Source organism: Ciona robusta, chromosome 13 (assembly GCF_009617815.1).
Source record: "Ciona robusta chromosome 13, ASM961781v2".
Taxonomy (NCBI): domain Eukaryota; kingdom Metazoa; phylum Chordata; class Ascidiacea; order Phlebobranchia; family Cionidae; genus Ciona; species Ciona robusta.
In genome coordinates, this window is record NC_143247.1 from 2243010 (window position 1) to 2263586 (window position 20577).

Sequence of the window (20577 nt, forward strand, 5' to 3'; positions counted from 1 at the left end):
GCGTCATTGTTACGTGATAATTGTCATTATGTTTATGTGCTGACGCATAACGCAGTAATAACAAAACAAAAAATTATTTGACGTGGCAGAAAATGACATTTTTTCGAAAAATTATAGTGTTACAGTAGATTTGCTTTATTAAATTGTTGACCGTACACTACAAAAAATAACAGAATAATCACCCACAAAGTTACATACGTGGTAACTTATAAGCTGGCACAAGGTGTATGAAACAGAACACCAGTGCTATAACGACTGTCATTGCCTCGCCACACGAGGATAAAAGTTGCATTCATTCATTCAGTCAGCATAATATAAAAGTAGTATTACTTTATATTGCAATTACATAACTGTATCCTCACGACCAAAAAAAACTAATTGTAGAAAAACACGATTATGAAATATGGGACATTACATGCTAACGATATCCATCTTACCCCACAGTACTATACGAGTTTTCGAAAACCAATAACCGCTAATGTCAGATAACGTGCGAAACAGCTGATCGGTTAAACCCGACCAAAGTTCAACTCTCCCAAAATAGGAACTGGTTTAATCCAGGTTATACCGGTATGGCACAGCGCATGCTACTCTTATGTATCGTGCGTGGTCTTGGGCCAAATTGTGCAGCTTTTTAAAGGGCCAGAACAAAAAAGTTAAACTTTTTTTCACGACTTTTCGCTCTGTAACGATTTTAGGCAAACTGTTACGAAAAATTTCGTAAAAAATCCTTTTTTTGTACTATTGCGTGCACATAAGTAATAATTGTTTTAATTGCACCATGATTTGTAATAGGGCGTGTCCTCGTGTTCGAATTTCGACATATATAGACGCTTTATAGCGGTTTCAGACACTTTTGTTAATTATTACGGATAATACGCAGATTAGATGGTAATTTTATTAAATTTTGCATGAATTTTTTTTACGAGTGATTAATTTAAAATACCGCCGCGGACCAGAACCGATCGCTGTAGTCTTTGCAATTTACAGTTAATTTTATTAAATTTAAATTTTCCATAACATTTTGTGACAGTACGCAGAAATTTTAAATAAGTTTACAAAATTTGCGCTTTATTAGTGCTATATATTTTCGATACCGTTGCGTTCTAGAACCGAGCGACTTCAGCTATTCGTTATAAATACCTAATTTTATTTAAAAAATTATAATATACGCATTTATTGACATATTACGCAAAATAAAACGTAATTTTCGGTTTACGATTGCCTAAATTTTTAATACTGTCGCGGGCTAGAACCGAGCGACTCGAGGCCTTTGTTATTGTCTCGCGTCCTTCACGCTTCAGTGCTCACGAACGACGCTCTGCGGTCGTCTGTGATTGGTTCAAATTTCGTGACGTAGTTCCCAGCTGATCAATAATAACAAGGCATCTCAACAAAGGCCATACTGCAGTTTGGGCGAGGCAGAGAAACAGTCGCATTGAAGTATCTATTGCATGGGCGCTAACTTTTTGTTGTTGTATAAAAAAATTGTAGCTGTTACCATTTTAAAAGGGATTTAATTCAAAAAGGTTAGTAAAAATATTTATTATTTTCTTTTTTAATTATTTTTATTTGTAAATTTTAAACACCTGTGAAAAGTTGTGTAATTAGTTTAATGTTATTTTTTTGTTGATACTTTGTAAAACTAGCTGTTAAAAATACTGAAGGGTTAGTCAAATACAACTTAACTTATATAAACACCTGTGAAAAGTGGTGCAACCAATTCAAGGTTATTGTTTTTTGTATAGCGGATATCTAATAAAACAAATACAGTTATATAAAAGTTGGGGAACCTCATCGATTAATGTGGTGAATGCAATATACTTTGGCTCTGCTTGTTTGTATAGACACCTAACAACAGGGTAAAATCTGGGGTGACATTGCTAAAGTACAGTTACACTCATAGTCATCAAACATAGGGAACCTCATTGATTAATTTGGTGAATGCAATATACTTTGGATCTGCTTGTTTGCATAGACACCTAACAGCAGGGTAAAATCTGAGATGACATTGTTAAAATACAGTAACACTCATAGTTGTCAAACATAGGGAACCTCATTGATTAATATGGTGAATGCAATATACTTTGGATCTGCTTGTTTGCATAGACACCTAACAGCAGGGTAAAATTGGGACTCTAAATATATAATGTCACCTCTTTTTTTAAAAAAGTGGGGTAACATGTCACTCCAGGCACCCCTGAAATTTAACACTTGTGGTGCTAAAATATATTACCTCTTTTTCAAAAGTTGGGAAGCCTGTCCCCCCAGGCACCCCGAAAATTACGCCTATTTTCACTTAAATTTCTATTATGTTTTAGATGCCTAAATTTTATATAAGTTTTAGATGCTTAAAAAATATGTTTAAATTTTTAATATGCTTTTTTTAAAAATAAGTGGGGTAACATTCCCCCCAGTCACCCTGAAAATTACGCCTATTTTTTAAATAACTTTTAATTATGTTTTAGATGCTTAATACTATTGCATACTGGGCTGGGTTTGGCAGCAATGATACCCCTGTAGTAGATGACAATTTGTCGTTTATAACTAAAGAAACTGGTGACTGGACATTAGTGGATTTAGAAAACCAAAATGGTAAGTCAAATCTAAATTTACCGCATGTGTGTGTGTATTTAAAAATCTTTAAATGCACTTTTTTTTTTTCGCACGAAAAAAAAACTTGTTTTAAAGTTTTTATTGTGTTGTATGAATTTAAAGGTGTTTCAAACAGACGAAAATGTTTTTTTTATATTAAAATTGTCTTTTTTATATGTTTTACATGGCAATAATTTATTGTTTAAAATTACAGGTGTTTTCAATGCACTAAAATATCCTAATTTTCCTTATTTTTCTCTCAAAATAAATATTTTATATTTCTTACATCGATTTAGTTGTCTCATAACTAAATTCAAAAGGCACAGTCTAATTTTACAAACCAGTTCTTTGAAATTGGGCAACAGTTGGACCATTTCTTAGCAAATTTCTATTTTAAAAGACAATGTAGATTTAGTAATGGGTAAAACATATACGTCATTCTGACTGGGTTATAAGCTTTGAATTAGCAATATACTAATGCGACTATTAGGTTGTATAGCTGTTTTTAATATTTACATTATTTTGGCCATTTTTGCCTTGTTTTTTTTTTAAAGTTAAGCCTATACTGTATCAAGTGTTTTGTTGTAATACTAATTACAAAATTCTATAATTTTTGGACAACTTGGCCATTTTTGCCCTTAAAACTGTAAAATCTTATGCCTATACTTTATAGTAAGGTTTACTGTAATACCATCTGTTTTTATTTGGCCTATTTAACTAAAAAATCAATATGAATTCATTTGTTCTTTATACACCAGAGGATTATTGGCAAAAAAATCAATTTTATTATTCAGTCTGTTGTTCTGTTTCATACCAGATGAAAATTGAAGTACCAGATTTTGTAGAAAATTATAAAATATTAGGTAATATAGTTTAAACATATATTTTTTATTATTTGGGTAGAAATGGGTTAAAAATTGTCCGATTTTTAAATTTTAAAATAGATATCAGCACTGGTACAGTACTGTTATTTTTTTACAAAAGCTAGCCTAAGACGCTTCTTTAAATTTTATTTTTCCATTTATTTACCTTATATTTCGTTTTTAAACTTTATCTGCCTTTACTAAATAACACTACACTTTTTAAATAGTTCTTGTTCTTTTTTTTTGCATTTTTTGCCCATTTTAATTTTTTAGTGTGTTTTTTTGAAAATATTAATTATAACTTTTGGTATTTTTTACTGTTTTCGTTTTTCGCAATTTTTTTGGCTCCCCTGTGTTAAAAGCTGGTGGTTTTACACAGATGCCCAAAGCAACTACCCAACTCCACCACCCTCTCCAAGGATAGAACACAGTTGGCTTATAACACCTCCGCCTTGCTTTACTGCAGGTTAAAAAAATTCAAAATTTCCGCAAAAAAAATATATAATAAGTGTTTTTTACACGTTTTTTTAATTTTTTTTATAAAGTTTTTTTTTGTTTAACAATGTTTTTTACACAATTTTATTTTTTTTTGTAAAAATTTTATTAAGTTTTTTAAATACAGATATCTGCTATCGCGTGCACGATTTGAAAATAAAACTAATAGCGTATTAAATTCCTTTAAAATTGTTTTAAAAAGCAATTTTTACAGTACCGCTTGAAAAAAGAACGGTATTTTAATCCTTACATTTACAAAGGGCTGTTTGTTTGAACAAGCTCTTTGAAAATATTATTGCTATACCATTACGTAACCCATTCATTCATTCAGGCTGTTAGGACACAAAATCCTTTATTTTATTTTACAAGCATGTGGACTTATTGCATGTAATTCAAAATTCTCGTGTGAATTTTTGCCTGGTTTTATAACTAAATAGTTATAAAATCATAGCTTTATAGACCAAAAAGTGTATTAAACATGCTATAATTCATTTTACAATACAGTACTACATTCCAAATAGCACTTTTTAAAACTGAACAAATTAAATACCCGAACAGATACTACTATGGAGTAAAACAGGACGTGCTATGGGGTAAAATGGGATTTTTGCGTTTAAAAATTTACCCTTTTTGCGCCAAATTTCGGCGCTAACTTAATCATTTATATTACAGAAGCTAGCATGCACGTCGGCGCCTTAAACGCGAGAGAAAATCTGCTAATAGAACACCCTAGCATGTTCGTAAAGCCAGCAGAACCATCAGAAGAACCTAAAAACAAAACCGAATCTCGTTCTGTACAACGTCACAAAGGGTGAGTATGTCGTAACAATAGCATTGTTAAACTATATATAACAAAGAACTAAAGTTACGTGGCAATGTCCTTTATCCGCTGTGTACGCTGATGCTTTTATCATTGGCTTTTAAAAACGTTTATTCTTATAGCGTTAAAAAATCGTTTTTTGGTCGCATTTATTTATTGTAAAACATCACGCCAAAAAGACGTATCAACTTTCACGTATTAGGCCAACTGTGGCTTAAATCCCAGGTCCCATGGCGTGCCACACTGTAAGACCTCACCAATATAGAATAGAATGTGCATATACAATGTTGGGGTAATGGGCCAACTCTGGCCTAAATCTCAGGTCCCGTGGCATGCCTTACTGTAGGACCTCACCCATATAGAATAGAAAGGGTAATTTTACGCTACTATTTTGGACCTTTAAATAACTACACAAAGAGCTATCTAAGCAGTAAAAGACTCTCTCGCTATATAAGGACACTTTACCATACTTGTCTATTAGGGCGCTTTAAACGGTCACATATGTCTTACAGTTTGACACCCGTAATTATACCCGAACGCTTTAACACCATGCAATTATAGCTTCTAATATAAGACGCGTTTTCTAAATGGTCTGTCACTCTATAATGTAATACAGCAGACACATAGTATATACGCCTTTTAAAATTGGTTCTGTAACTTTTTGTTTTACACCAGAAAATTCGTAATTGTTTTAGGAAGTATAGTTTTAGTAGCGCAAAAAACGTATCAAAACTGGTGTAAAATACATGTGTTTTGTATATAGTAGGGTGGGATAAGATAATCCATGTTTTTATTCTCTTTTATCGTTTTATTTAGAAGTAAACAAAGAATATTTACAGAATTATATAACAATATCCTCGCGACTCTAAAAGGTATTTCTAAAAACACGATAAGGGAACATGGGATATTATGTGCTAACGGTATTCATCTTACTCTACAGTACTATATACATTATAAAAACAGAAATTCAAAATGTACAGCCAAAAATATATATAAAAAAATAAATAAAAAATGTGAAAATCAAATGTAATATTACTTAAAAAAAAAACCAAAAAATCCGCAAAACTAAAATGCATTTTTTTTAATAAAACTGTACAGCTTTTTCTAGGTATACGTTATAAGGTATACCTTTACCGTGTGACCCATGAATTATTCATAATTTTAAATTACGTTGTTTCGAATCCGGTTTACTTAAACAGCTGTATAGTTATTGTTCTAAAAGGGTATTGTCTTTTAAACATACAACGTTCTTATATACGAAAATTTGATCCTTTTTGAGCTATTTTTGGTAGCAGGACAATAAAACATGTTATATATAAAGTAGAGTAGGGTAAGATTAGTTGGGACGTGTTTTTATTCCATTTTACCGTCCATTTGGTAGTAAAGCAAATTTAAATAATTGTATAACTGTATCCTCGCGACTCTAAAAGAGCGTTGTTAATTGTTTAAAAAAAAACGATTAGAAAATTTGGGATTTAGGTGCTAACGGTATCCATCTTACCCTACAGTACAATTGTCAGCCATACATACAAAAAAAAAGAAAATTAATTACCGACAAAGTACATAGTAACTCATAAGTGAGCACGAGGTGTATGAAACAGAACAGCCATGTTATAACGACTATGGTTGATCTGGCATGCAAGGATAAATAAGTCACATACGTGGTAACTTGTAAGCGGGCACGAGGTGTATGAAACAGAAAACCTGTGTTATAAAGACTGCCCTTGCTCTGGCCACGTACACGGTCTTACTTGGCATTCGGCGATCAATATTTATATTGTAGCTTGCAAAGCTGTTACGGGATTTAATTGCCACTTTAACAGTAATTGCTTTTTTAAGTCGTCCTGCTATTCGTATGTTATTGTAATTACTTTTACAATATGTTACGTAAAACGTAATGCGCATTTATTCAACAAACATAATGCGCTTTCCAACCTTTTTAACATTATAGTATGGTAGGGGAATATGGGACAGCTTTTTTTTTCGATTTTCTTTTTTCGAGTAGTAAACCAAGAACATTCAAAGAATTATAAAACCGTATATATTCACGGCTCCCATAGACCGTTTTAATTGTTTAACATATTTGGATATTATGTGCTAAAGGTGTTCCGTTTTTCCCACCATACCCTACTAATATGTGTGTTTTTTTTTTGTATGATGTATAGTATGTGCGTCATGCGTTTTTTGATGCGTGATCTGTTTTTTTAAAATATTCATTTATTTTACAGAGCACCGACTTCGTTGCGTCGTAGCCACCGCCGTGCGTCGCGTCAAGCGTCATGCGTTATCTCCCAAATGCACCGCAGCAACCAAATCAAACGCGACGTAGCACGCAGCAACAAAGCAATGCAGAAGATGCGTCAAATCGTACACCAGCCCCGCAAGAGGTGTTAATTCACTTTCTCACAAATTAGTCAATCGTTGTACTAGTCGTCGTGTGTTGTTACGTCACAATTGCCCTTGTTCTGTTCCTTTTACCTTACAAAAAATTTCGAAATTTATTTTTTCCGATATTTTTTTTCGATAAAAATATTTTTTTGTTTTTATTAATGATTTAAAAATTTCAAGTTTTCGAAATTTTACTGTTTTAAAAATAATTCGATTTTGTTAAAATTTTTAGTGTTTTTGATGTAGATACTTGTCTGTACATACGCGACCGTTTTTAAAATTTAGAAAAAAATATATTTTATAACATTTCTATTTTCTTATTGCGTCAATTTATTCCCGTGTTTCGTGACTTCATGTATTATTAGTTTTAGTTACGTTATAATCGGGGTTGTTACGTCACAACTGTGTATTGTAGTAGTTTAACGTGGTCGAGCGACTTGCTCTATACCTCCATCTACCGGATAAAAACTGTAGCGTTTTTGTTGCGTGTTAAAAAAAACACAAAAAAATCACACAAAACTATATACAGCATTTTTGCTACGCGGAAAATATAAACAACAATTAAAAACCGCAAAAAAATATATTATTTTTTTTCAAAAACATGCTCAAATTTTTTTAATTTGCTATTTGACTACTAAAACATCATTTTTGGTGCGTCATTTTTTCAGAAATTTCGTTCGTGCTTAAATTTGCCTAAAATTGTCCTAAATTACAATTCTCAAACACACAAAATTAATTCTGCATGGTGATATACTAAAATTACGAACAAAATAATTATTTTTTAATGAATTTGCTAAAATTAACTTTTTTTTCAATTATTTTAATTTTCCTAAAAATTATTGAAATGCTTTTTTGGACTTTTTTTTCGTTTAAATATTTGTGTTCTCTGTTTTTATCCATTTAATTTTTAGTCGGCGTTGTTTTTATTTGTATTAACCGGTTTTTAACGTTAATATATAAGTATGCCCGTCTGCTAATACGTTTAGCAGGCGTGTTTTCTGGAATAAAACACCCTACTTTCCAAAAATGAATGTAATTGGTTTATCCTCGCGTAGCGGGGCAATGGCAGAGTTATAACACGGGTGTTCTGTTTTATACACCTCTTGCCCGCTTACGAGTTACCATTTATGTAACTTTGTAGGTAACTATTTTGGGCTGACAATTTGGAAAACTCATTGGTGACCACTGGGTTAGGACAACTACCGTTATAAGTATCTTGCCCAAGGACACATACGCCCACAATGGTAGCAGCGTTGCTTGAATCAGTAGACTCTGCGCCGAAGGCAGGCGCGTTTACCGCTTTTCCATGGAGCAGAGTATAGTTTGTTTCTTTCTTTTTACTTTATCTTCGTTTTTTTTTCCGAGGAGGAGCGGGAAAAGTTTTAAAAAAATGAGAAAATCTTGAAAATCCGGCGTTTCTTCATTCGTTATTAGTCTTGCTTGTAGAATGAGTTTTTAGTTAGCTACGCTTTTACATGCAGTTTAAGTTAGATTAGATTAAACAGCTGAAACACAAGATATATTACAGAGGTTAGTAGTCTGATACAATCAGAATATGTTGTTGCTGCCAGGTGTATACTACTATGGGGTAAGACGGGACATCTTTAGCACATAATATTCAAACATTCTGATCGTATTTTAAACAATTAACAACGGTCTATGGAAACCGTGAGGATACGGTTTTATAATGCTTTACATTTTCTTTTACTACCGAATAGTAACAGGTCTCGAATTAACAAAAAGGTGTCCCATCTTTCCCCACCCTACTAAATATCGATTTACCAATTCTGTTAGGTGTATACAGTATTTATATTTTAAGTCGATTTTAAAATGACTAAGTATTTATAAAATATGACATTGCAGTCTGACATTCCAACTCGCGTATTCATACTTTCGCTTTTGTACAACGGTTAGCATATAGGTCATAGGTTCAAGGCTCTGCGCTGCTACCATTGCGGACGTATGTGGTATTTACTATGCGCATGTTATATACATACAGTGTATTAGTCTAAACGCTATTACACTTTTACGTTGCAAAATACGTTAAATTGTACTGTAATACACAGTTTAAAATACAAAATCGTAACCAAAGAATGCATGGTTCAATGCTCGATGCCGCTACCTTTGTAGATATATAGTAGGGTGGGGGACGATATTATGACCTTTAGTACATAATATTCAAATATCCTTAGCGTATTTGAAGACCGTATCTTAAATAAGTAAACCAGTCTATATGAGTTGAGGATACGGTTTTATATTCTTTTTTTTACTACCAAGTTGGACGAGAAAATGGAATGAAAAAGTGTCCCATCTTTCCAAACACTACTATACACATAACAAAATTTTGACAAAAATCTACAAATTTCTAAATCTAAAAGCACTATCACGTTAAAATACTAAAAATGCTTGGAATGTTTTTTTTTGGAGGGGGGGGGGGGGGGGGGGATTAAAATTTTGCAGTTTTTGTCTCGTTTTCCCCGATAGATGAGAACCCTGCGTTGTCATGTCCCACGTCGCTCTTCTCCATACTGACGTCATTAGAACTAAAATAAATTATAGTACTGTGGGGTAAGATGGATACTGTTAGCACGTAATATCCCATGTTTCCTAATCGTGTTTTTAACAATTAATAACGCTCTTTTAGAGTCGTGAAGATACGGTTATAATTCTGTAAACATTCTTTGTTTCCTTCCAAATAGGACGAGAAAAGAGAATAAAACATGGATTATGTATTTTGCTTAGGGTAATGGATCTAAATCCCAAGGCCCCACATATTAACTCGTTTGCCCGTAGAACCTCACCCATACAGAATATACTTATATTTTTAAAAATACAATATGTGTATTTAAGGGTAATGTGCCATGTTTTTTCAAGGCTGTGCCAACTCTGGCACAAATGTGGTCTAAATGTGCCAACGTGCAAACTCTGGTCTAAATCTCAAAACCTCATGCATATCCACGCCTTATAGTATATAGGACCTCACCCGTATATAACATATATATATACAATGTATAGGCCCTACTTGTACAGTTAAAAATACCATTAAATACCACGTACTTAGATACACTTTCATCCCAACTGATTATTTTCCCTGTTTTATAAAATATTTCGGCTTCTTCAATTGTTTCCATCATTTTGTGACCATTTGTTTCGGGGAAAGTCAAAGATGCGAGCCCAGCTAATAAAGCTGTAGTAAAAGTTAAAGGTTAAAATTTTTTTAAAAAAATTCAAAGAATTATAAAACCGTATCCTCACGACTCTAATAGACCGTTGTTAATTGTTTAAAACACGATCAGGATATTTAGATATTCTGTGCTAAAGGTGTCCCGTTTTCCCCCACCCTAGCTACTATATGTATTCTTTGAGTATTGCGTGTTGTTTAGCAAGGCAAGTAATCGCTTCAACCCAGTGGTCCCTTATGGGTTGTCTAAATTATAAACCACATACGGAGCTATAAAGTAAAAAAAATGCGATACAGTTTTGTACTACTGTACTTTTTAGAGTATGTGTGTCTTTGGGTAAGAGCTTTTGTTTCAATCCATTGGTCATTATCGGTTGTCTAAATTAGTAAAACATAAAAACAATCACCCATAAAGTTACATACGTAGTAATCCATAAGCTGGCAAGTGGTGTATGAAGCAGAACACCCGTGTTATGACTGCTTTTGCCCCGCGACGCGAGAATATAGAAGTTATTTTTATCAGAATACCTATTTCTGATATAGGTAACGTTTTGTTTACATAATATACATATATATATAAATATACAGTATAAATATAAGCACATTATACTGTAAAATAGTTTACCAAATATTCCGAAAATAGCGTTAGGCAACCATGTTACATCATCTTGCAAAGCGATCAAAAATGGCGCAATTATTCCACCGACACGCGCCATTAATGATCCCGCTCCCACACCGTTGCTTCTATAAAATAATTTTAAGTTCGGTCAACTTTTTTCAACTACGTTTTTTGTTGTGATGAAAATATGTTTTAAAATGATCGTTTGGTAATTGCTTTAACCCAGTATAGTCCCTTATAGGCTTTTTTAAATTATCAGCAGCTTGTTATAAGGTATCATACGTAGTAACTCGTAAGCGGGTAAGAGGTGTGTGAAACAGAACACCCGTGTTATAAAACTTTTGCTGCTCCGCCACGCAAAAAGATAAATAAATTTCCTTCGTTCATTCACTCATACAAAACTCGTTCTTTGTAAATTTTTAAACCCAGTGGAAAATAAGCACAACATAAGGCCTAAATAGCTATAAAAAAAATAGTCTTCTTAACCCACCTTACTACAGTGGGATACAGCTCGCTTGTTAGATTGTATATGATAGCAAAGGAACCAGAGATCCCAATTTTCGCTGCAAACGCGAACACTAAACTTAAAGTTTCAAGACCTGTAGAAAATATACAAAATGATTTTATTATAGAAAAGCAGATTTAAAACATTATATAAAAAGAACACCCGTGTTAGAACGACTGTCGTTGCCCCGCCACGCGAGAATAAATATGTTACATTCATTCATTTATTCATAACTTAAAAGCTGGCACAAGGTGTACGAAACAGAACACCAGTATTTCAACAACTGTCTTTGCCCCACCACACGAAGATATATAAGTAACATTCATTCATAACTTTAAAGCTGGCACGAGGTGTACGAAACAGAACACCCGAGTTATAACAAACTCTTTGCCCGCCACGCGAGGAAAAATAAGTAGCCTATACGTGGTAACTCGTAAGCGGGCACGAGGTATACGAAACAGAACATCCGTATTATAACGCCCGCCACACGAGGATACATAAGTTACATTCATCCCTTTTACCTTGATTGCTCCCTTTATATTCATTGACAACGAGGCTTATAATAAGACCAATACCAGACAAGAACATCATCCCCGAAAGCAAAATTCGTCGTCCAATTCTGTCCATCAATAAAATGCATAATACGTAGGATCCAATTTCCATTACTCCGTCTGAAAACAGAATGATAAATAAATGTAACTTACTTTATCCGCGCGTGGCCGAAAAGCGACAGTCGTTATAACACTGGGGTTCTGTTTCATACACCACGTTATTCTAGCTTACGAGTTACCTACTTTGTAGGTGATTATTTTTTGGATTTTTTTTCACTTTTTTGTATGGCTGATAATTTGGACAACCCATTAGTGACCACTGGGTTGGAGCAATTGCCGTCAAGTGTCTTTGCCACATACATATTGTACTGTGGGGTAATAGGGATACAGTTTGCACATAGTATTCATATTTCTTTGTCAAAACATGAAAACACAGGCAAACCATGGACAAATCATAGAGAAATATTTATATATGTTTTGATCAAGTTTTCCTTAGTTTTGCCAATACATAGTAAAAAACAATTACTTTAGCAGCCTTGTGCTACTTACTTAATGTGTTGTTTACAAAAATATCCCCCGCTAACGCACCGGCGTTTAATGAAATTCCGTAGTATACAAAACTGTTCACGAACCTGTAACATAAATATAAGTGACATAACATAACTTTATTTTGTCTGTTCGGTTACGGTAACGAACGTGTGAATAATATATATAGTAGGGTGGGGGAAGATGGGACACCTTTTCGTTTAGTTTACTCTTTCCATTTGGTAGTAAACAAAGAACATTCAATGAATTATAAAACCGTATCCTCACGGCTTCCACAGACCGTTGTTAATTATTTAAAACACGATCAGGCTATTTAGGATGTTATGTATCTATTTTCTCGTCCCATTTGGAAGTAAACAAAGAAAATTTAAATTGTTCTTAAACCGTGGTACAACTTACCAGTTAAACATTACTTTTATTGTAATAATGCACGTTCCACGATGTCTAAATAGATCAATTATCGTGTATTTCCTTTCTGAAGTCCCTTCTTTAGCTTTCTAATGAAAAATATTCGGTTAAAGTATAATTACACCATCTGTGTCTCGTCCCATTTGGTAGTAAACAAAGAACATTCAAAGAATTGTAAAACCGTATCCTCACGACTCCAAAAGACTGTTGTTAATTGTTTAAAACACGATCAAGATACTTGAATATTATGTGATAAAGGTGTCCATTTTTCCCCGCCACCCTACTTAGTATAGTTTCGTGTCATCTTTTTACTTTAAAACTATTCTCTCGATATTTATATACCTCTTGTTCATCTCCGGCTCGTCTAGCTTCTTCCCAATCTTCATCAGTGATCGTTACTTTGTTTATCCTTGCCAACAACTTTGTCACCTATACAATATGAATGAATGAATGTGACTTATTTACCCTATATACATAGCGTGGCGGGGCACCTCGCAGCTGTTATAAGAAACACATGTGTTTTGTTTGATATAAACATGCGGTGCATTGATGTGATACGACATGTTTTCATTCTGTTTTACCGTCCCATTTGGTAGTAAACAAAGAATATTTTTCCGAATTATATAACCGTATTCTTACGATTTTAATATAGCGTTGTTAATTGTTTGAAACACGATCAGGAAATATGGGATATTATGTGCTAACGGTATACATCTTACTCTAACAGTACTATAGATTGGCTTAGGCGTGGCTATAAATTAAGTTACCGAAAACTTTATTGCTAAAGTATGACTGAATGCATATATGGTTTAGTATATAACATGAGTGTTGAGTACCATACACCTCATTCCCGCTTACGAGTCACCATGTATGTAACTTTGCGGGTGATTATTTGTGTGAACACACCGTTTATTATTACATAAACGCATATATTACCCACATATGAAACCTGGCTTGTAAACTGTTACCTTAATTCCTTCTTTGTCTTTATTCTTCGTAAATAACCAACGTGGCGATTCCGGTACAATTATGGCGAAAAGTAGAAACGGTATACTCAGTAAGGTGCTTACCAACTGAAAATAGAATATACTGCATTTTAATTAATGAATGAATGTAACTTGCTTTATCCTCGCGTGGCCGGAGAACGACGTTCTATTTCATATCCCTTGCGGGGTTACGAGTTATCACGAATGTATAACTTTGTGAGTAACTATATTTTTACATAACATATGAATATGTTTACACTAATTATTATTTAACTTGATAATCGTAAACTTCATAACCGTGTCCCAGCAAGTGTAGCAAAATATCCTCCCCGCAAAAATTGGTCTCAATCGTTCTCACCGGACGTCGCTTCACTTTAAGTAGGATTGAGGAAGATGGGACACTTTTAGCACATAATATCCAGATATTCGATCGTGTTTTAATCAATTAACAACGGTCTATGGGAGTCATAGGGATATGGTTTTATAATTCTTTGAATGTTCTTCGTTTACTATTATATAGGATGAGAAAATAGAGTTAAAAGTGTCCCATCTTTCCCCATCCTAGTGTAAATAAGTTTCATTCAACGTGCATACCATGTTATCATGCCAGTTCCTCCAGTTAAATGCCACACCTGACATTATCATGTATCCTAGTGCGAAGAAAACTTGGTACCCGATGCCAAAGAAAGTGCGCCATTTGCTTCCTACTACTTCAGTAACTGGACAAAATAAATTGCATGATTAAATGAATGAATGTAACTTATTTATCCTCGCGTGGTAGGGAAATAATGGTAGGTAAAACGGCACGGATGCTCTGTTTCATACACTTCGTATCCGCTTATTAGTTATTAGAATTAGGAACTGTGTTTTTGTAGTATTACTTGTATGAGCTGCTTAAACTCATATAATAGCAGGGTATATGAACTGTAAACAAATGTTAAAACTGTACCTATTGTTCGCAGTCGCATGTTCTAATATTTACCTTCAGGAATACATGTAAATTTTTGCTTTCAAAATTACAAGAGGTCTTATAATTGTGTATGTGATATATACTGACTGTATACAAAAGTTCCAATAGTAGTTCCATAACCAAATGCAGCTGTAGCGGTGCGAAACGCCATGTACATTTCAACGGACGTTGAATAAGTAACCCCAAACATTGAACCAAGCACCCCAATAAACGTTAGCACCATCGTTGGTTTGCGCCCAAACCTGTTTTTAAAAATTAATGTCAGTGTTACGTCATAGAGATAATTTTGATATCATAATGCAGTTAGTTTTTGTAGGTAAACAACAGTTGTGTACTGCTTTAGTACGATAATAGGAACTATATAGTGGCAATAGCAATAACTGCAGGCAAAAATAACGTTTTTTTGAAATATACTAATGTCTATCTTACGAGTAGGCTTTTGGGCAAAATTTTGGTTTGAAATTATTTATTGAATTAGCTGTGCAAGTCTTTCGGTGTTACAGGAACGGGGCAAAAGTATAAGTTTGGTTGGGACTCAGGAGTAATTTATATTACCTTCTGGTTATACATTTCCAGATTTTAGCTACATATATTATCACTTTAGATGTAGCACAAAACGTATAGTCAGACTAAAAATATTTTTTTACAGTTTCTAGTGGATCAAAATGGCTACACCAACTCAAATTTGTCCCACGCAGTAGAGCCTATATCTAGTTTAAAATGTGGTAATGGGCCAACTCTGACCTGTTCACCTGTACCCTAGGACCCATGGCGTACCTCGCCGTAGGACCTTATAACGTATAGTTTTTGAAATCTGTTTTTTTCTTACATGTCAGCAAAGTTTCCAAAGAGAATCGAACCTATCATCATACCAGCATAGTAGAGAGACGTGGAGAGGGAACCAAGGTATTTGCGATCGCATACTAGATTAAACTAGTAAATGTAATCAATAAATGCATGAATGTAACTTGTTTATCCTCGTGTGGCGGGGCAAAGAAAGTCGTTATAACACAGGTGTTCTGTTCCATACACCTCGTGTCCGCTTACGAGTTACCAATTTGCGTACATTTTTTAATGTATGGCTGATAAATTAAACAACCTATTAGTGGCTACCGGATTTAAGCGATTTTCGTTAAGTGTCTTGTGAAGTGTAAACTTAAGCTGCCTGTTTAAACAATGTAAACAAAATGAAAACAGCATTATTATTGGCATGTGAAAAGTAAATATAACGTACGCCAAACGACGTAATCTCTTGGACTTTGATTTGTATTTTGAAATAAGGTTAAGCTACTACAATCACATTGCTTTCAAATATTGTCTTTCAAAATCATATTGACTTATCCACGCGCGGTAACAGTATTACACAAATCCCATTTAGCGATTAGTCTGCGTGAAAAATTACATTTCATCAAAAAAATATGAAAATAAAACATCTAATTTAAAAACTGTTGTATAGCAGTGTGTAATACTTCACAATGCAAAAATGTATAAGCATGAAAAATGTTGTAGTAAAAAATATTTTTAAAAAAATTATAACCGTATCTTCACTGCTCTAAAAATCGTTGGTAATTGTAAAAACACGATATGTTAACGGTATTTCTTACCCAACGGTATTATAAGTTACGCCATGGCTCCAAATGCGCACCATACATGGCGACTTTACAGTTTACATGTCATAAATATACGCTTACGAGTTAGTAAATATATCGTTAATGGGTTAAGTTAAGATACCATATGTTACCTACCTCAGTGACCACGGTCTCTGTGAACATTGCTTTATCATAATAATATCCTTTATCGCATACGACTACCGGGTAAGATTGATTAACGCATGTCAGGTCTCCATTACATGCATTCAAGTCGTACCCGTACCTACGTCATAATTTATTACGTCCTTATTTGATTACGTCACACATGGGAAAAGTTTGGTGTGATGAATGTACTTATCTACGTCAAAATGAATTACGTCATAGTTGTTTACGTCACACTTGATTACATATTAGTTAATTACGTCACATATGGGCAAAACTCTATTTTAGGTTAAAGTTAATTACGTCATAGTAAATTACGTCATATAGTTGAATACGTCACACATGTGTAAAATTAGATTTTATATAGCTATACACTTGCCTGCTACATGTATCGTATGCTAGTTTAGTAGCATCGTATGGTGTCGTGTAGTTTAAAATATCTGGTTCTGTAAGGTTAGGGTAAGCTGTAGCGTTGTCTAACGGTGGTACGTTGCATCTGTAAATATGAGATTTACACTAAGTATATATACCAGAAAAGGGTAACGTTTTTGGACTGATTTCTAGAAAATAGAATGAAAAGGTGTCCCATCTTCCCCTACCCTCTTATATTACTTTTTTAAAATTATTTATCAAACTAGCCAAAATTTGTTAAATATAAACTAATTGTTATAAATGTTTATCCTCGCGTGACTGATAACAACAGTATTTATAACACGAGTGTCATGTTTCATATGAGTTACCACGTTTATGGGACTTTGTGGGTGATTATTTTGGGGGGATATTGCCCATATACCGCTGTATGAAAGCAGGCATAAAAAAAGTTGGGTAATTTTCCGTTGTCAATCCAAAGTCCAAATTACATAAAGCGCCAAACGTGTGTTTGCTCTAATGCGTATTCTGCAAACTTTGAATTACTATACAATGCAATATAAGGTAACCTTTTAATAAGGCCGTAATTAATATGCTGTTGAATAAATGAATCAATAAATGTATTTAATTATTTTGGGGTGGCGGGGCAACGACAGCACGTGTTCTGTTTCATTCATCGGCCTCGTGCCCGCTTTCGAGTTACCGAATATAACTTTGTATGTGACTCAATGAATGAAACTTGCTTTATCCTCGCTTGATGACGGTGCACAACAGTCGTTATAACACAGATGTTCTGTTTCATACACCTCGCGCCAAGTTTACTCTATTCAATTTCTTCAAACCAGAGTTTTTTTTATAGGTTGTTTAATTTACCAGACATAGGAAAATCAGTTACTCACGAAGTTATACAAACTCGGTAACTGGTAAGCGGGTATAAGGTGTGAAACAAAACACCCATATTTACGACTGTCGTTGCTTGCCACGCAAAGATCAACAAGTTACATTCATTCATTCATTCATTCATTCATAACTTATAAGCTGGTACAATGTGCATGGAAACAGAACACCCGTGTTATAACGACTGATGTCGTTCCCTGCCACGCAAGGATAAACAATTAAGTTAGATACATTCATTTATTCATAACTTAAAAGCTGGTACAATGTGTATGGAAACAGAACGCCCGTGTTATAACAACTGTCGTTGCCTGCTACACAATTTTAACAAGTTACATTCATTTATTCAAACTTAATTTCACCTTGAGTCTGGTATATAGGCAATAAACACAGTAGCTAACGCATTAAATCCGCCCGGAACGTTAAAATACCCAAGCAGAACAAATATGATAACTTGTGAGAGTCCAGCCCCGCCTAAACGATTTAAAAGAACGTCGAATTGTATCATATTGTCTGCCAAAGTAAGAATGACATAAATTATTTTAACATAATGTATAGTAGGGTGGGGGAAGATGGGACACCTTTAGCACATAATATTCAGATATCCTGATTGTATTTTAAACAATTAACAACGGTCTATGGAAGCCGGGAAGATATAGATTTATAAATGTTTGATTGTTTATTGTTAACTGCTAAATGAGACGAGAAAACAGAGTTAAAAGGTGTCCCATCTTCCCCCACCCTACTGTATATATATATAGTATATAGAAGGTTATATTAATAAAAACAGCGAAGATAATTGAATAAGTATAGAAAACGACAATCGTTAAACACGCCTTTGGGTGTAAAAACGACTTTCGTACAGTTAGGTCCTATTTTTTAAGGGGGAGCGGTCCTACAGCGAGGCGCGCCGTGGAATAAGTTTAACTAATTATTGCTAAATCTTGCTATAAAACTGTATATTAAACTCATAAAATTTCTTTCTTACTTTTTGTTTGAAACTAGTTACGTCTAACGCTTAAACTAAGACCAATTTGGTCTTAGCATATTGCCGCTCGGTCAGAAAATGCTCATATAGCCAAATACATAAATGGACTCTGCGTAGCTGTATAAATACTGTTTTCAGTCTTGCCGCTGTGCACAAAAACGCCCGAAAATTCGCTCTATTTTCAACATAAGCCAGACTACACAATGGAAACTTTAAAGTGATTTTCCGCAAGCTGTCAGATTTTATTTACTGAATGTTTTAAGGCATGTTTGCATTTGTATTTGCAATCTTAGGGCACGGTGTTTGTCCTTAAACAATGACAGGTCAGTACAGTGAAGACTGTAAATTACTTGTCTAAACGCGAATTGGCCTATAATTAATCATTTAACAGCGTTGCAAAAATATTTGTTTTTTGTGGGGGGGGGGGAGATGGACACCTCTAGCAAATAATATAAAAATATCCTGATCGTGTTCTAAATATTGCACAACGATCTATGGGAGTCGTGAGGATGCGGTTTTTAACTGTTTTTAATATTTTCTGTTTACTACCAATTGGGAGGAAAAAAATAAAATGGAAAGGTGTCCCATATTCCCCCGCTTTACTATATCTAACGTTTTATTTTACGAAATTATGGCAATTTATACGAGATAAAAACGACTTTGTACTAAAAAACTTTAAAAGTAAATTCACAAAACTAGTTAAAGCTATAATAATGGTATGCAGGGCGTTTTTTAAGCGAAACGCAGTTTTATAGAAGCTTAATTAAAAGTTTAAACAGCGTTCTGGCATAGCTGCGAGACACTTTAAACACAGATTTTATCAAATGCTATCTTTTTTACCAAATAAACGTTAGTCATGCATAAAAGCAGCCCAAATCTTTTCAAGTCGACTTCTAAGTGTATTATTCAGAGTCCAAAACACACAAGGTGATAAATGGTGTCAATACTGCCGTTTTACTGTGGCGTTTGCTGTTTAGTTTACGTAATTATGCAAACTTGAACTACCATTCAATGCAGTTTAGGATAACCTTTTAAGGGTGCCTTATATAAAGTGCTGCTGTATTTCACACAATAGTGTACTTCATGGATGTTTGGTTTAAACAAGGGTAATGGTTTTTATAGTGTAACTGTCGACGTTATAATTTGTAGCGCACCCGCCTCTAACCCAGGGGAGCAAGGCTTGTCGCTGCTATAACATTGTGGGCGTATGTGCCCAAGCTATCAGCCATACATATACCAAAATCTTCAAAAATATTCACCCACAAAGTTATACATACGTGGCAACTAGTACGCAGGCATAAGGTGTACGAAACAGGACTTTCGTGTTATAACGACGAGTGTCGTTGCCCCACCACGCGAGGATAAAGCAAGTTACATTCATTCTTTCATTGAAGTTTTCTGCTTCTGTTCCGTTTCACTTAACTTCAATGTTCCAGTTATGTTTGGACCGTTTACAATGTGAGGTTATGATTTTATTTTACATAAAGATGGTATCTTCGAAAAATATAACGCTGCAAGGTAAAATGTAATTTAGGGTACTGTAATTTCATGTTTTATAATATAGTAGAGTGAGGGAAGATGGTCCATCATCTTTTCATCTTATTTTCTCATCCAATTTGGTAGTAAACAAAGAACACTCAAAGCATTA

The 20577-nt window shown here is 34.1% G+C and overlaps 2 protein-coding genes across 3 annotated transcripts; one reads left to right on the plus strand and one right to left on the minus strand.

Moving 5' to 3' along the window:
- Nucleotides 1-1369: 1369 nt before the first annotated feature.
- LOC149725751 (uncharacterized) lies at nt 1370-8188 on the plus strand. 2 transcript variants are annotated; one of them, XM_089891035.1, is made up of 5 exons: nt 1370-1529; nt 2469-2595; nt 3838-3924; nt 4626-4764; nt 7002-8188. In XM_089891035.1, exons 2-5 carry the CDS (start codon nt 2469-2471, stop codon nt 7165-7167), a joined length of 519 nt encoding a protein of 172 aa, XP_089747161.1. In that variant the 5' UTR covers nt 1370-1529; the 3' UTR covers nt 7168-8188. The 2 variants fall into 2 exon arrangements, with proteins under 2 accessions (XP_089747161.1, XP_089747162.1); XM_089891036.1 differs by lacking the exon at nt 3838-3924.
- Nucleotides 8189-9593: 1405 nt separating this feature from the next.
- Nucleotides 9594-19141, minus strand: LOC149725752 (organic cation transporter protein-like). Its single transcript, XM_089891020.1, has 16 exons — nt 18930-19141; nt 18304-18454; nt 17058-17174; nt 16673-16799; nt 15757-15860; nt 15015-15169; nt 14552-14676; nt 13940-14044; nt 13314-13400; nt 12963-13060; nt 12567-12649; nt 11988-12137; nt 11452-11560; nt 10968-11086; nt 10219-10348; nt 9594-9704 (listed from the first exon to the last, which is right to left on the minus strand). Exons 2-16 carry the CDS (start codon nt 18447-18449, stop codon nt 9608-9610), a joined length of 1752 nt encoding a protein of 583 aa, XP_089747146.1. The 5' UTR covers nt 18450-18454; nt 18930-19141; the 3' UTR covers nt 9594-9607.
- Nucleotides 19142-20577: the final 1436 nt, after the last annotated feature.

Bases quoted from the DNA above. Each gene is read 5' to 3' on its own strand.
- LOC149725752 (XM_089891020.1), bottom strand. From the start codon at position 18,449: ATGATACAATTCGACGTTCTTTTAAATCGTTTAGGCGGGGCTGGACTC. The intron at 15,170-15,756 runs GTAAGAAAAAAA...TTTTAAAAACAG, and splicing joins TTTGGAAACTTTGCTGACAT to GTTTGGGCGCAAACCAACGA. The intron at 11,087-11,451 runs GTGGGTTAAGAA...ATTATTTTATAG, and splicing joins CTGTATCCCACTGTAGTAAG to AAGCAACGGTGTGGGAGCGG.
- LOC149725751 (XM_089891035.1), top strand. From the start codon at position 2,469: ATGCTTAATACTATTGCATACTGGGCTGGGTTTGGCAGCAATGATACC. The intron at 2,596-3,837 runs GTAAGTCAAATC...GGTTTTACACAG, and splicing joins GGATTTAGAAAACCAAAATG to ATGCCCAAAGCAACTACCCA. The intron at 3,925-4,625 runs GTTAAAAAAATT...TTTATATTACAG, and splicing joins TCCGCCTTGCTTTACTGCAG to AAGCTAGCATGCACGTCGGC.